Source organism: Pogona vitticeps, chromosome 3 (assembly GCF_051106095.1).
Source record: "Pogona vitticeps strain Pit_001003342236 chromosome 3, PviZW2.1, whole genome shotgun sequence".
Taxonomy (NCBI): Eukaryota; Metazoa; Chordata; class Lepidosauria; order Squamata; family Agamidae; genus Pogona; species Pogona vitticeps.
Genome location: NC_135785.1, coordinates 200556462 through 200570067, shown reverse-complemented (window position 1 = coordinate 200570067; position 13606 = coordinate 200556462). Strand labels below are relative to the sequence as shown.

The following is a 13606-nucleotide window of genomic DNA, read 5'->3' as shown; positions in this document are numbered from 1 at the left end:
TATTGTAGCCATACCCAAGGTAATTTTAGAGATGTTGAAAATGCAGCAACCAGAGCAGTCTATCCCTAGTCAAGAATCTTTGAGGTTCTGATTTAAACATGGCAGTTGGTTTCTTTCCACTTCTGTGCAGATGAGTGAAATTCATCCAAAATCAACAAAAATATTACAAAGGTATAATTATGAGAGAGGGTCAAACATTCATGATGCTAATATATGTAAGCCACGGACATATGTAAGCTTAACACCCACAGTGGGTGTGGTGGAATGAATGGAAAGAAAAGCTTGAAAATAAATCCAGTTACTAAACATATCCTACTATCTCCCTGTGACAAATGGCAACTGTTTCAATAAGGAAAACAGCATAAAATCTTGTGTGTCAGGCAACTGCTTAAGAAAGAGCCCACAGTGCTATCTGGTGGTTATTTTAAAGCAGGGCAAATGAAATTCTTTCCAAACATATCTAAACCCAAAAACACAATGAAGATTAAACCATGGTTAGCATTACTAAACCCACACTCCATGAACAACAATCAAACTGTTGCCTGTGTTGCAAAACCAGCAGACAGCTTGATTATATTTCAAAGGCATAAAATCATCTGGGTTTGTGTAGGTATTAAATTTCAGAACAAAAAAACTCACATTCTATTCCAGGTTTCAGGACAATAAACAATGCTGCTGACAAATGAAGTGAGGAAAACATCTTAATAGCATTTCAAACACACCAGCAACAGATAAAAAAGTGTTAAAATGCTTTTGACACCTTTTAATTTTCTGCAGTACTTTTCTACCTTCCTTTTAAAGGAGTACACAAATTTTTGTCAGTAAACTGTGATTAGCAAATGTTATATTCCTTTAGCTGTTTAACATATGAGAAAGAAACCTGCATCTCTCTTTAGTTCCAGACTGATTAATTAATTACTTGTAGGGTTGTAGATATCACTGTGTCTGCACACAATAAACACCACAAAAGCCAGAAAGTTTTTGGAGTTATGCTGGCCCACAGGTACTTCTCTGGTGGGAAATGAAACATTTCCATCGCTTGTCAGTGAATCCATACTGTGAACCCTCAAAAATATCTGGGATCAGTCTGTAACTTTTCAGAGTGAACCAACTGTCTTGTTAGGCCAAACATGGAGTGCCATCCTGTATATAGGGTGGTTACACTGGAAGAGCAGGGCCCCAAAAATGTGCACTTCAGGTTTGTTTGTTTTTTTTTTTTTTGGATGAAGAATCCTATACTTTTCCTTTCTGGAAATCCCAACTGCAGGATTCAGACTTAAATTAACTTCACCTGGAGAAAAAGCCCAACTGCCAAGCTTCATGCTTTGGGTAGGTTTAACTTCCTGATTGAAAAGAAGTGGCCCCAATGGTTGTTGGGAGCCTTCCTTTTCAATTGGGACATTAGGCCCATCCCAAGCATGAAGACTGCCAATTGGGCCTTATTTCCAGGTGAAGACAGTTTAGACGTATGTAAGGAGTGGAGATGAATGTGGGACACCTAGAAAGGAGAACTATGGGATTTGTCATCCAGAAATTCTGAAATGTACATCCCCACGTCATTCCTAAGAGGGGAATGGCTGCAGACCTAGGTAACACCCTCTTGCTCAGGTCATAAGACACTTATGGCAGAGGCTCCAGAATGCACATGTATGCTCCTTTTTGTACAACACTTGTTCCTGTGGGAATACAATAACAATGAATACTTAATTGATTACCGCATGTGTTCTGTTAAACAACATGTACTCATCTGAAAGGTATGGATTAGGCCAGTTCCTTTAGGAATTCAAAAAGCTCAAATACCTCAAGTATCATTACTTCTTTCCCTATGTATGATGATAAAAACCATCAACTGCAATGATATTCTTTCTCTTTCAGTGCACGTATGTCTAGACAATTTTATTAATCATTAAAATACAGGCATCTTTAACATTTTGCAAAAATACCAATGGAATATGCAGTTTAGATATAGCAGCTCATGTAAAAATTTGTATTCCTTTATGACTTTGAATGTATTTTTTAAAAAAGCATATTACCAAGATATTTGGTTTTATTTTGATTGTCTTGAGCAGACAAACCAAGTGTTTCGTATGCAAATATGCCTATATATAAGCACACACATTTCTTCAAACATTATTTTCACTATGTCTAATTAATTCCACCAGGGTCTCTTTACAAAAAAGTGTTTTATTCATATTTTAGCCTGATATAGTTGATCTTAACAATAGCATAGTGGAACAGGAATTCAGGGAACACATTTTTGCACCAGGAGAGGTGGCATTACCAAACTATGTCAGAAGAACTGAGAGATTACTCTTGGACCAGTGAATGAGATGATAGTGAAGTTTTCTGGCTTTACAAGTGCTTGTGCAGGGGAATATGCTCGGCATACATTTTGTAGAAGCATTCCTTCATGTGGTGAGAGATATCTGTCATAGCAGATGATTTTCCTCACCTACACATCTTACATTTTAGTGCTCTTTGTTTTGAGTTTGGTCATTGGAAGGTAAATGAGCTTAATTCGCAAATCTGATTGCTGGAGCATCTGTCTCCAAGCAGATCCCATTATAGAAAGGGAAACACACATTCCTCTTAATATCGGGTCTGATAAAGTGATTATCATAGAATAAGTCAGAGAATGACGGAAGTAAGAAAGTAGAGCCAGAGTTCTTTCTTTTTCTTCCCTCTCCTGTCTTCCTGTTGCAAATTAAACAACATTCTTAGTAACACTTCAGATTCTTGGCATCTGAGTTGGAGGTTACATCTGCACTGATTGAAGATGTTTTGTTTTGCCTAAGGCTCTCACCTCATTTTGCCTCAGGGTAGGACCAGGCCCGCGTAACCCTGTCCTTTACAAAGCAAGGAATGGAAAGGGGAACTACGTCAGCTCCTCTGGCTATTTTTAGGATAGCTTATTACAGTGTGGAAAACTGGAAGATGAGGAGATAAGGAATAACTATGGCAAGAATCTCTTGCAAATCCCTGGCCTTTCTTCATCATGCCCTTTATGCCATGCCAAACTTTTTTTTAGGTTTTAGAAATAAAAATGATGAAAACAGCAAATGAAAAAAAACCCACTTTCCTCTGCCCTAAGACAGACTGAAGTCCCGTTTTTGTTTTTTAAAATATTTAGTACTGCTTTTATAAACTTACAGTGGGATATGGATGAGAGCAAAACACAGTGTACTTTCGGATGACGCCATTCAGTTTTATTGGAGGTAACCAGGATACAAACACAGTGGAAGCTGAAGCGGCAGCTGCTTTAACCCCAGCAGGAGGACCTGGAACTGTAAGAGCAATAGTTAGTTATTTAAGTGGGCAAAAAACAATCAAGGCTTATTGGCTGCAGAGCATGACCTAAACAACCATGGCTTGTTTAACCAGACAACTGTCTGAAGCCCAGTTTTTGGTGGAACCAACAGAACACTATGTAAGTAATCTTGAGGTTATGTGGAAAATATGGAAGTGGACCTTCTCTAATCATTCCATGAAGCCATTTGGATGTGGTAGAACACTTTTGGCATTAAACGGAACAGCACCGTTAACACTTGATGTATATACTCAGGAAAGGTCTTTTTTAAAGTATTCCTTATGCTGAATGGAAGCATTTCCTGCTACTTTTGTCAATGAGCACCTTTTTTCCCAGAAAGCACTAGTTTCAACAAAATGGTCAGAAACAACAATCAGTTCTTTAGAAATTTGGTGTTGGCATCAAAGGAATCAGAACTATGAAATGATGATGATGTCTGAAAAAGAAAAAACTAAAACTATCCTAAAGTGGAAATATTTTCCTTGGAAATAACGTGAAAATGTTTTCCAGCCTAAATTCTTCCCTTTTTAAAAATGTTTCCAATTTTCCTTCCCACTTATTATTTCAATAATTCTGTTGCCCCCTACACCACTCAATTGCAGACCCGGTTCATGCAATGTTTAAAACTAAAATATTTGTGTAAGTTTCTAAAGACAATCACTTTACTACAGTCAATGCGATTCAATATATCTTCTCACTGCGATTAGCAATGTGATTTTTAAATGTTTGCTTTATAAATATATATGTCTCCCTTCAATGCAAAAACATTTGTAAGAGAGCTTAGAAAATGAAATGGAAACAAAATCGTAAGAGCACATATATTTTGGAAATGCAACAGCAACAGTTCAGGAACAGATGAAAGTAGGAATGGGAACAATTCATTACAGGTTGGAATGCAAGCCCTGAAAAAGTAACAGGGCTGGGGGCAGCAAAGGGCATTTGTCGACTCCTGAGAAGTAGAAAAGTATTGGGCCACCAGAGCCAAAAAGACCACCTTATCAAATGCCACCCTTCTCACCTGAAATGGTTGAGGGCACTTGGGCAAATGCAACTGAATGTGCATGCAGGCTTCTAACACATCAGACAAACCTTTGGTACCTGGGATGGTATCCAGTGGAGCTACAGTCATGGCCAAAAATATTGGCACCCTTGCAATTCTGTCAGAAAATGCAACCCTTCTCTCAGAAAATTGTTGAAGTTGCAAATGTTTTGGTAGTCACATGCTCATTTCTTTTGTTTGCATTGAAACAACACAAAAAAACAGAAGGAAAGTCAAATCTGATACAATCCCACACAGAAACCCAAAAATGCACTGGCCAGCATTATTGGCACCCTTAACTTAGTATCTGGTAGCACTCGCTTTGGAAAAAATAATTGAAATCAATCACTTCCTGTAATCATGGATGAGTTTCTTACACCTCTCTACTGGAATTTTGGGCCACTCTTCTTTGGCCACTGCTCCAGGGCCTTCAGATTTGAAGGATGCCTTCTCCCAACTGCTGTTTTGAGATCTCTCCACAGGTGTTCTATGGGATTCAAATCTGGACTCATTGCTGGCCATTTCAGAACTCTCCAGCGCTTTGTAACCATTTCTCTGTGTTTTTTGAAGTGTGTTTCGGGTCATTGTCTTGCTGGAAGACCCATGACCTCTGGTGGAGATTCAGCTTTCTGACACTGGCCACTATGTTGAGCCCCCAAATTCTTGGGTAATCATCAGTTTTCATGATACCGTTCACATAGTCAAGGCATCCAGTGGCAGAAGCAGCAAAGCAACCACAAAACATCTTTGAACCTCCACCATGTTTGACTGTAGGGACTGTATTCTTTTCTTTGAATGTCTTGTTTCTTTTTCTGTAAACAGTGCCATGATGTCCTTGACCAAAAAGCTCTACTTCTGTCTCATCTGTCCACAGTACGTTTTCCCAGAAGGATTGTCACATAAGTTTTGGCATACTCCAGTCTTGCTTTTGTAATGCCTTTGTGCCAGCAGTGGTGTCCTCCTGGGTCTCCTACCATAGCATCCCTTTTCATTCAGATGGCGACGGATAGTGTGAGCTGACACTGTTGTACCCTGTGTCTGCAGATCAACTTGAATTTGTTGGGAAGTTAATCTGGGTTCTGTATCCAGCATCCAAACAACCCTTCGTTGTAATGTTTCAGTAATTTTGCTCTTCTGTCCATGTCGAGGGAGGTTAACTACAGTGCCATGGGATGTAAACCTCTTTATGATATTGCGCACAGTGGACACAGGAACACTAACATCTCTGGAGATGGACTTGAGATTGTCAATGTTTTTCCACCATTTTTTCTCTCAAATCTACAGACAACTCTTTACACTTCATTCTTTTCTCCATGCTCAGTGTCACACACAACACAAAGGTTGAGTCAACTTTTCTCCATTTTAACTGGTTGCAAGTGTGATTACTATATTGCCCACACCTCTTACTTGCCACAGGTGTGTCTAAATACAAATTAAGTGAGCATCACATCCTTGAAAAGCAATTATTTCTTACAATTTAGACAGGGTGCCAATAATTTTGGCCAGTGTATCAGATTTGACTTTTCTTCTCTGTGTTTTTGTGTTGCTCCAGTGCAAACAAAAGAAATGAGCATGTGACTACCAAAACATTTGCAACTGTAACAATTTTCTGAGAGAAGGGTTGCATTTTCTGACAGAATTGCAAGGGTGCCAATATTTTTGGCCATGACTGTATTGCAATTAGTTGAACTAGGATAGTGCTTTTAGTCAAACAAATTAGTAGGTCTGGGTTTCACCAACCCCTCTAGCTTTCTGAGGTTCTCCATGATGTAATGCATTTTGTACTGTAGCATCCTATACCTCCTTATATACAGTTTATCCAGAGAGATGTGTGTGTGTGTGTGTGTGTGTGTGTGTGTGTGTGTGTGTGTGTGTGTGTGTGTGTGTGTGTGTGTAAGGCAAAGCGACTGCTGGACATAAGTGCAAACCCTGCTCAGTGCCAAGTCATGTGGGCTTCAAGAATTTTGACCTGACAGGCTTGCTTTTTGGCAAGAACTTCAACAATTTGCAAATTTGATGGAAAAGACCCGAGGCTTTAAAAACCCAGAGCTAGGATTGCCAAGCCTTCTTTTCCTCCCTCATAATGCATAATGCACTTTATAATGCATTGTTTCTAGTGAATGCCATCATTCAACTCCACCAATCCCCTGCCCCCATTGCATCCAGATTCAACAGCTGGTAAAAAATGCAGTTTAAGCCTAGAACGTGGAAAGAAAAAGACTGTACCTACTTAAATCGTAATGATCAATGAAATATATTCTTAGATGGGAAGACAGTGGATTAATAAGCAACTCTATTTATAGATGAGAAGGAATTCCAGAACAAAAGAGAAAAATAGAATAGATGAACAGGCAAAACCAGAAATGTCAGTTGCAATTTTCACCATGTCAGGAACATCTTGAATAGGAATAATAGGTTTCCTCTATTAGCTTTGGAAAAACGAAATGATGTAAACCTCTGAAAGATTCTTGGTTTTATCTGTACAACCAAAACTATTTCTTTTATGTCAGTTCAAGTGAAGCCATGCTTGACCTCTGGTGTCTAAAATCAAGCACTGAGTGTGATAAGAAAGGGAAATGAAAACACGTAATGCTTCTGGACTTTTTTTTCCTTCTCTCATAGCTTCACTCTTACTTTATGAACAAAGGAAAATATTGTTTCTTTTTGTATTTCATTCTTTCCCTAACTAGATGACGTTCTCACAAAATTATAGGAAAAGACTGTCTGTTATATCTTGTTCAAAGAAGGAAGTGGGTTCAGTCCCCTCATAAAATGTATTTTTCTTATGAAAAGTAGTGTTTCTTTATATTGTACTATTGGCAAAGAGTAATAGTGAAATTCAGAAAAATTAACAGACAATAAATGGAGAATGTTGTATTCTGGAATGTATCCAGACCTCATCTAAGTTCATCTGTACACACAGACACACACGCAGGGGGAGAGAAGGGGACTGCTTTCATTTTAAATGAAGTAATGCATATCATCCTGATCAGGAGATGCCACATTCAAAGAACGCAAACGTACATACTGAAATGTGTTGGAGGCACCTGCAGAGCAAAAGGCATATTTAATAAAAACAAACCCAGATGGGGATAATAAGGAAGCTTTGACAAATTGTCAGTAGGCAACATTAGAAGAGAAGCATGCTGTACATTAGGAAGTGGATTGGGATCAGGTAGGGAAACAATCCTAATTTCAAAACATAATGAGTGTAATATTCTGTAAAATAGAGTGAACTCTCCAAAGTTATATACAGGCTAATGACAAAAAATTCTCTGATCCCACCACCACCACCACCACCAGGGAATGTAAAACAAAATTGGGAAGGGGGGGAAACAGACCCTCCTATTAATCCCCCAAGTGCTCCAAACAACATCCCTGCCATCCCTCCCTAATACCCCCAAAGCTCTTTCCACCTAAAACGAACCCTTCTCTTTCACTTTGCTTGTCCTTTGCAAGTGGTGGCAGAAGCAAGGTTTGTCCCTTTCTTCTCATGCCTTCCCTTTACAGACAGAATAAGGGTACAGTAAGGGCTAAAGCCCAAGTCATCATGGAAAATGTAGGCCTTTTTTGAGGACAGCACCAGCCCTTGTTTTCTCCTATATAGAATTTTTTTCTCCTGACTGCAGCCATTGTCTATATATGTATCACTCCTAGATGCAGTATTCCATGCTGGTCTAATCTGATATATATCTCACTCTTAGATGCAGTATTCCATGCTGGTCTAATCTGATCCAGCATTGCTCCGTCATTCTGCTTAACTCCATCCTGCCGACCCCACTTGGCTGACTCCCTGATCTAAACCAAATTGTTAGTTTCAACTAGAAGTTACCCCTGGAATCAGTCCCTGAGTGTTAACTCAACATGTGTGCAAATCCCTGATGCAAATGACTCAATTCTATCTGAGGCTAGCATGTGAATTTGGAAACATTTACAAACATGATTTTGTGCAAATGATCTTGGGCTTAAAGGAGTTCTTTTTTTTTTTTTTCAGAATCCCTCAAACAGCATGACCAGTGGCAGTGACAGCTGGAGGATTCTGGGACTTGTGGCCAAAAAGGAAAGACTCAGAGCCCTGGATCTGCCTGTCTGATCAGAAACCCATCTAACCCCCCAGTCAGGCATTTTGGCTTTGCTAGTGGAATCGTTAGTGACAGGATTCCTTCTCTGAAGCAACCTTTCCCAACCTGAGTGTCTCCTGATTGGTTGGTTGATTCGACTTCTATACCATCCCATAGTACAAAAACACTCTTTGGGTGGTTTACAACCTAATTATGCAAGGAACGCTTAAACTATTAGCCCCAACCAACAAAAGAAATGATGGAGGGATGATAGAACAGGTAGTTATGAACAACTGAAAGATCCATTTGAGTGAATGTTGATTAAAGAAAATGTATATCCCCCAAAAGCTCATTATCTTGTTGGAGGAGAAGATCCCTGTATATCCACAGCTATCTGTTTCATATAAGAGAGAATAGTGTGCTAATCATTTATGAAAAGTGAAGAAGACAAAGCACAGTAGCATTGACCCATTTTTAAATAGCTATTAAGTCTATTTGAGTTCTTACCATCCTCTTTCGTTCGTGTGAAAATTTGCTCACTCCTGACCCCGTCTCCAGCTCGTGTGAATGCCAACACTTGGATGCTATAGTTGGTGTACTTTTCCAAACCATCAAGCTCTAATGAGGGCTGTGTAGTGGTAACGTTTTTAATTTCTCCCAGCTCTATGGAGCAAAACATTAAATTGAGTTAGTAGCCGTGCCACTTTTTGCCCATTGGAGAGTAACTATATTGCTATGAATACAAGCCAGAAAATGTGAGAATAAAATCTGTAAGTATGGCACAGATCAGGTTTATTGTGATTATTAAATAAACATGTTAAATGCCCATATTGGTAGCTCCATAGCGGGCATTTAATTATAAAAACTGCAACTATTTTATAGAAAGAAATAAATGTGCAAAACTCTTTGAAATTTAAAATACATGATTTTAGACTCAGGGCAGTTTTGCTTTTTTAATGTAGGTTGTTTATCTGAATTAGAAAATGTTACAAAGTTACATTTTACTTTTAATTTACTGATTATTTTAATGATTTTCAATTTTTGTTTATATCGGAAGAATACTGCAAGATAATTAGCACATGAATGCTGTATGTTATTTGAATATGATTACACACATTTAATTGGATTAAAACAGTAAAAAAATAATCCAGAGTGGTGCTCTCATTTCTAGAGGGGAATTGCTACATTAGGAATTTTCCACTGTTCTGCTTCCAATTTCTACATGATAAATGGATACATATCCAATTGTAACACAGTAAAAAAGGAAGCATGAGACAATTGTACATATGTTGTTGTTGATGATTTGACTTACTGTATATACCATAGTATTAAGCACAACATAATTACATAAGCAACAATTTTGTTCCCTTGTGAGCTGGCTGCTCATTTTACCAACCTGGGAAGGACAGAAGGCTGAGTCAAACTTGAGCCAGTTATCTGAATCCGTTGGGATCAAAGTCACATCATGGGCAGAGACTTGACTGCAATACTGTAGTTTAACAACTGCTTTATTATGATATGTTCTGTGCAGTGTTTTCCCAATCAACAGGAGCATATGTATTCAACACGCTACACCAAAATACTCTAGAGGCAAACCTATATACCGCTACTTCAGTTCCCTTTTGGTGTATTTGCAGCACACTTTCCCAATACATATCTCTACAGCAGGAGCTGAAAGCTTCAGCAAATTGCACAGATATCAGCTCCAAATTTATTTATTTATTTTAGAAATATTGCATTTAAATCAGAATTTAAGATGAGTGGAATAGAAGGAAGAGTGTAAGCAAACCCATTTTAACAGGAAAGAAGAGGAATGGGAGAATTCCTCTCAGACCCAGGAAATACGACTTGAAGCTTGGGAAGAAAAATAACTTACCTCCATCCAAAAGATTAGCCCAGTATATAACCCTAAATCCCTGGAGAATTCCATTGAGAGCATCTTTGGCAAGTGTAGACCAGGTAATAGAGATGGTTTCTGGTGATGTAGCAATAGCTTGGACATTCTCAGGAGGGGAGCTGGGAACTGAAATTAGATACTTTTCAGTTGTGAGTAATTTTTAGGAAAAAACTTAAGTTGAAAAGAGTGCAAAAAGTCCCTTCAGGGAAGTAATTTAGAAAAGAGCAATAATGGAAGTTTTTTTTTCAAGAACAGCCTTGCAAAACATAGTACTGTCTTTGTGAGTTCATAGATTATGGATCTGCAATATTATTTCTAACCATTCCTGCCAAGGTTGGGATTTGTACCACAAGGGCAAAATGTCAAGTTCCTAGTTGGCTTTCATTTATATCCCTCAAGCAGCAACTTTTCCATCATCTACTATGCATGCATACCAGGGATGGGGACTCACTGTCGAGACTAACTTAAGTTGCACCAGCGACTTGACTCAGACTCGACTTTTTTTTTTTTTAAGACTCAGATCCGACTTGCAACTTGGACCATTTTTCCAAGTTGCATTTCTGAGTCTCTGTTATTTTAATGGAGACCTCCAGGAGAGGCAGGCAAATAGCAGAGGAGAAGGTATTGACGGGTAAGGAGCATGCATTCCCCATGGTGCAACTCTATGTGTGAGAAGTTCATTTGATTAAGGAGGGGACCTGCAGGTGGCAGGATTAGAAAGAAAAAGTGGGCAAGCCGGCTGGTTTAAAATATGGACCCTTCCCCTGCTTTCCTCTGTCCTTCCCCCAGCCACCCTTTGGGGGATCCAACACACAGTGGATCATCATCAATCTTGGCCTTGAGATCCCAGCTTTGTAAGTACATTTATTTCAATGTCTTTTTGGGGGGGATATATGAGGATTGGGGCAGGATTAATGGACTTTTGCTTCCTTTGCTTTTGGATTTTTTTTAAAAAAAATCATTTTATTCCATTCTTTCCCCTCCTTTCCTCCAGCTCTGGAAGGGGGATGGCAGAGTGGGTGTGCATGCTTGGAAGATGGGCAGCTTTCTTCTCCCACCTCCGCTCACAATCCTCAAGTTGCATCAGCACTTACTAAAGACTAAGCACACACATCCCACCACCCACCACCATCCCTTTTTTTAAAAAAAGCCTGGAAGGAAGAGGCATTACATGAACTTCGCTTTTTTAGCTTTCCTGCAAATAGTTTTCCAGACCTCCATGGCAAGCAAATACTTCTCACTACCCAGGAATCCACATTTAAAATGATGTTTTTAGTAAAGACTCGGGCTCAGGCTTGAGATTCAAATCCAAAGACTTGTCAACATCCCTGATTCATGCTGTATATCCTTGCTTCCAATAGAGCCTGACCATAAATTACCAGGAAATTAATCCAGATACAATTTTAAAGGGTTTTTTTTTGGGGGGGGGAGGGTTTTCGACCCCTATATGTGGAGAAATATGTCTTTAAAATACCTCACCTTGTGCCATTTGTGAATAGGTTGAGAAAATTCAGACATAAATGCATATTTTCTTTTCATGCTGTTCTGTATTTCTATATTTTTATTCCTTGTTGAGACTTTGCACAACAGGGCTAAATTCTCTTGCCAAAAATATCTCCCAGCAGTATCAATTTTACTTGAAAAACTCAAACAAATCTGTGAAGAGCACCAACAGTGTAGAAACTTTAAGGAAAGATTCAGACACTCCCCCATCCCCCCATTTTTGATTAGCATATATGTTAACCTCATCTCAGATTATTTGGCAATTATTTTAAGAGTCCTGTGACTGATTAAAATTTATCCAACAGGGCCATGCTTGGCGAGTCATTTTAGTTGGCAGTGTGTGGTTTTCCCTAGTACTCTTAGCTGATTGAATAATCTTCCTTTCCCACAAGAGGGCTCTCTGTCATTACTTTGAGTAGCAATTTTATGCAACTTGATCTCAATTACCTAGAAATCCATCACACATAATTGAATCCTGCCATTCTTAGAAAGTAGTATATCTTATCTTAAACTGGCAAGCGGAAATTTGCCAGTTGTGCTCTGGACGTCAAGACTTTGGGACACTCTGTCATGCTTGTCGCTTTCTTTCTCTTGAGTGGGGGAAGGCAATACGTACATATTTTTTTACTCTTCCTTCTTCCTGCCAAAAGTTTTCCAAATCTACATCACTGTGCCGATAACTTCCATTTACCTAAGGATTTTGGAGTTGCGGGTGAAAGGACCTGAGGGGCACACCAAGGATAGGAAAATGGAACATCTGCCCTGTCTGCTTCATCTGAGCAATGGATAGTTTGAATCTGCCCCATCTAAGCTGCCTTGGGTCCTTTTGAAAGAGAAAGGTGGATCAATCCCTTCCCCTTCCCCTTCCCCCAGGCCTGCCCCCTTCTTGGCTAACAATACCATGGATTCTATCATCAACTCCCAAGTGCCATCTATGAGCTGGGTGGGTAATGGCTAAGATTTCTGTGATGACTAAGATTTCCTTGTTCCTCCTTTCTTTTCCATGCAGCCAATGAAGGATTGGTCTGGAGAGTCCATCTTGGCACCTCACTCATGTTGGCCATTCAGGGAACATGAGTAGGAAGAGAAGCCATTCAGACTGCACTTCTAGAGCTAGCTACATCCTGCTCTAGGAAGTCAAACAGATCTGGAAGCACCAACTGAGTATTTCTTGCTTTGTTCTCTCTTCAGCTTTCCCACACATATTCCTCCACCTTCCTCTCTAATGTCACCTGGCCCATAAGAGGCCAGCAAAGTAAGGATCTTGCCTGGTACTGAAGTTTCTTCCTCACCCTGATCTATTATGCCTTTTCCCATGGGCAAATACCAGTGGAAATGAAGATCTTGATCAGAATAATGGTAGGGCAAAAGCATTCAAATGTTTAATAGTGTTACATAGTGTTTAAGAGTACTCCTCTTCCAATCAGATCTGAAACTCTGGAAATGTGAAGTGAGTGTCCCCCAAAACTCCTGAGTTGTTATGAAGCCAATTGGTGGCAGAAGCAATGTGAGAGGCAACCACACTGTGCTCTTCAGCATGGCAAGAAATCATTTACTCTGGAGTGTACACGCTTCTGTTGGCTGTGAGCTCCACTTTGATAGGTGACTTGCACATATACAGATGATTCCCAGAATTTGGGGGATTATTGCAGTCAGCTTTTGAATAGGTTTCTTTTGAGATTTGAAATCCCAGTCCTGCTAGTAGCAGTGTGGACACTCAGGGTGTCTGCAGCATCTTGCATAGCAAGCCTTGAAGACTAAATGTGTCCTAATTTGTCTACTAGAGCTTCACCACTTTT

The 13606-nt window shown here is 39.4% G+C and overlaps 1 protein-coding gene across 4 annotated transcripts in view; it reads right to left on the bottom strand.

The window, feature by feature from the left end:
- DSCAM (DS cell adhesion molecule) overlaps positions 1 to 13606 on the bottom strand; it is a 427910-nt gene that overhangs the window by 64738 nt on the left and 349566 nt on the right. For all 4 annotated transcript variants that reach the window (XR_013543612.1, XR_013543613.1, XM_072994153.2 and 1 more), the window contains exons 18-20: positions 10284 to 10430; positions 8915 to 9070; positions 3151 to 3284 (exon numbers count right to left, since the gene is read on the bottom strand). Coding sequence is in view for 2 of the 4 variants with exons in the window: in XM_072994153.2 (XP_072850254.1) it covers positions 3151 to 3284; positions 8915 to 9070; positions 10284 to 10430 (437 nt within the window). In the remaining 2 variants the exon portion in view is untranslated. The remainder of the gene's footprint in view (positions 1 to 3150; positions 3285 to 8914; positions 9071 to 10283; positions 10431 to 13606) is intronic.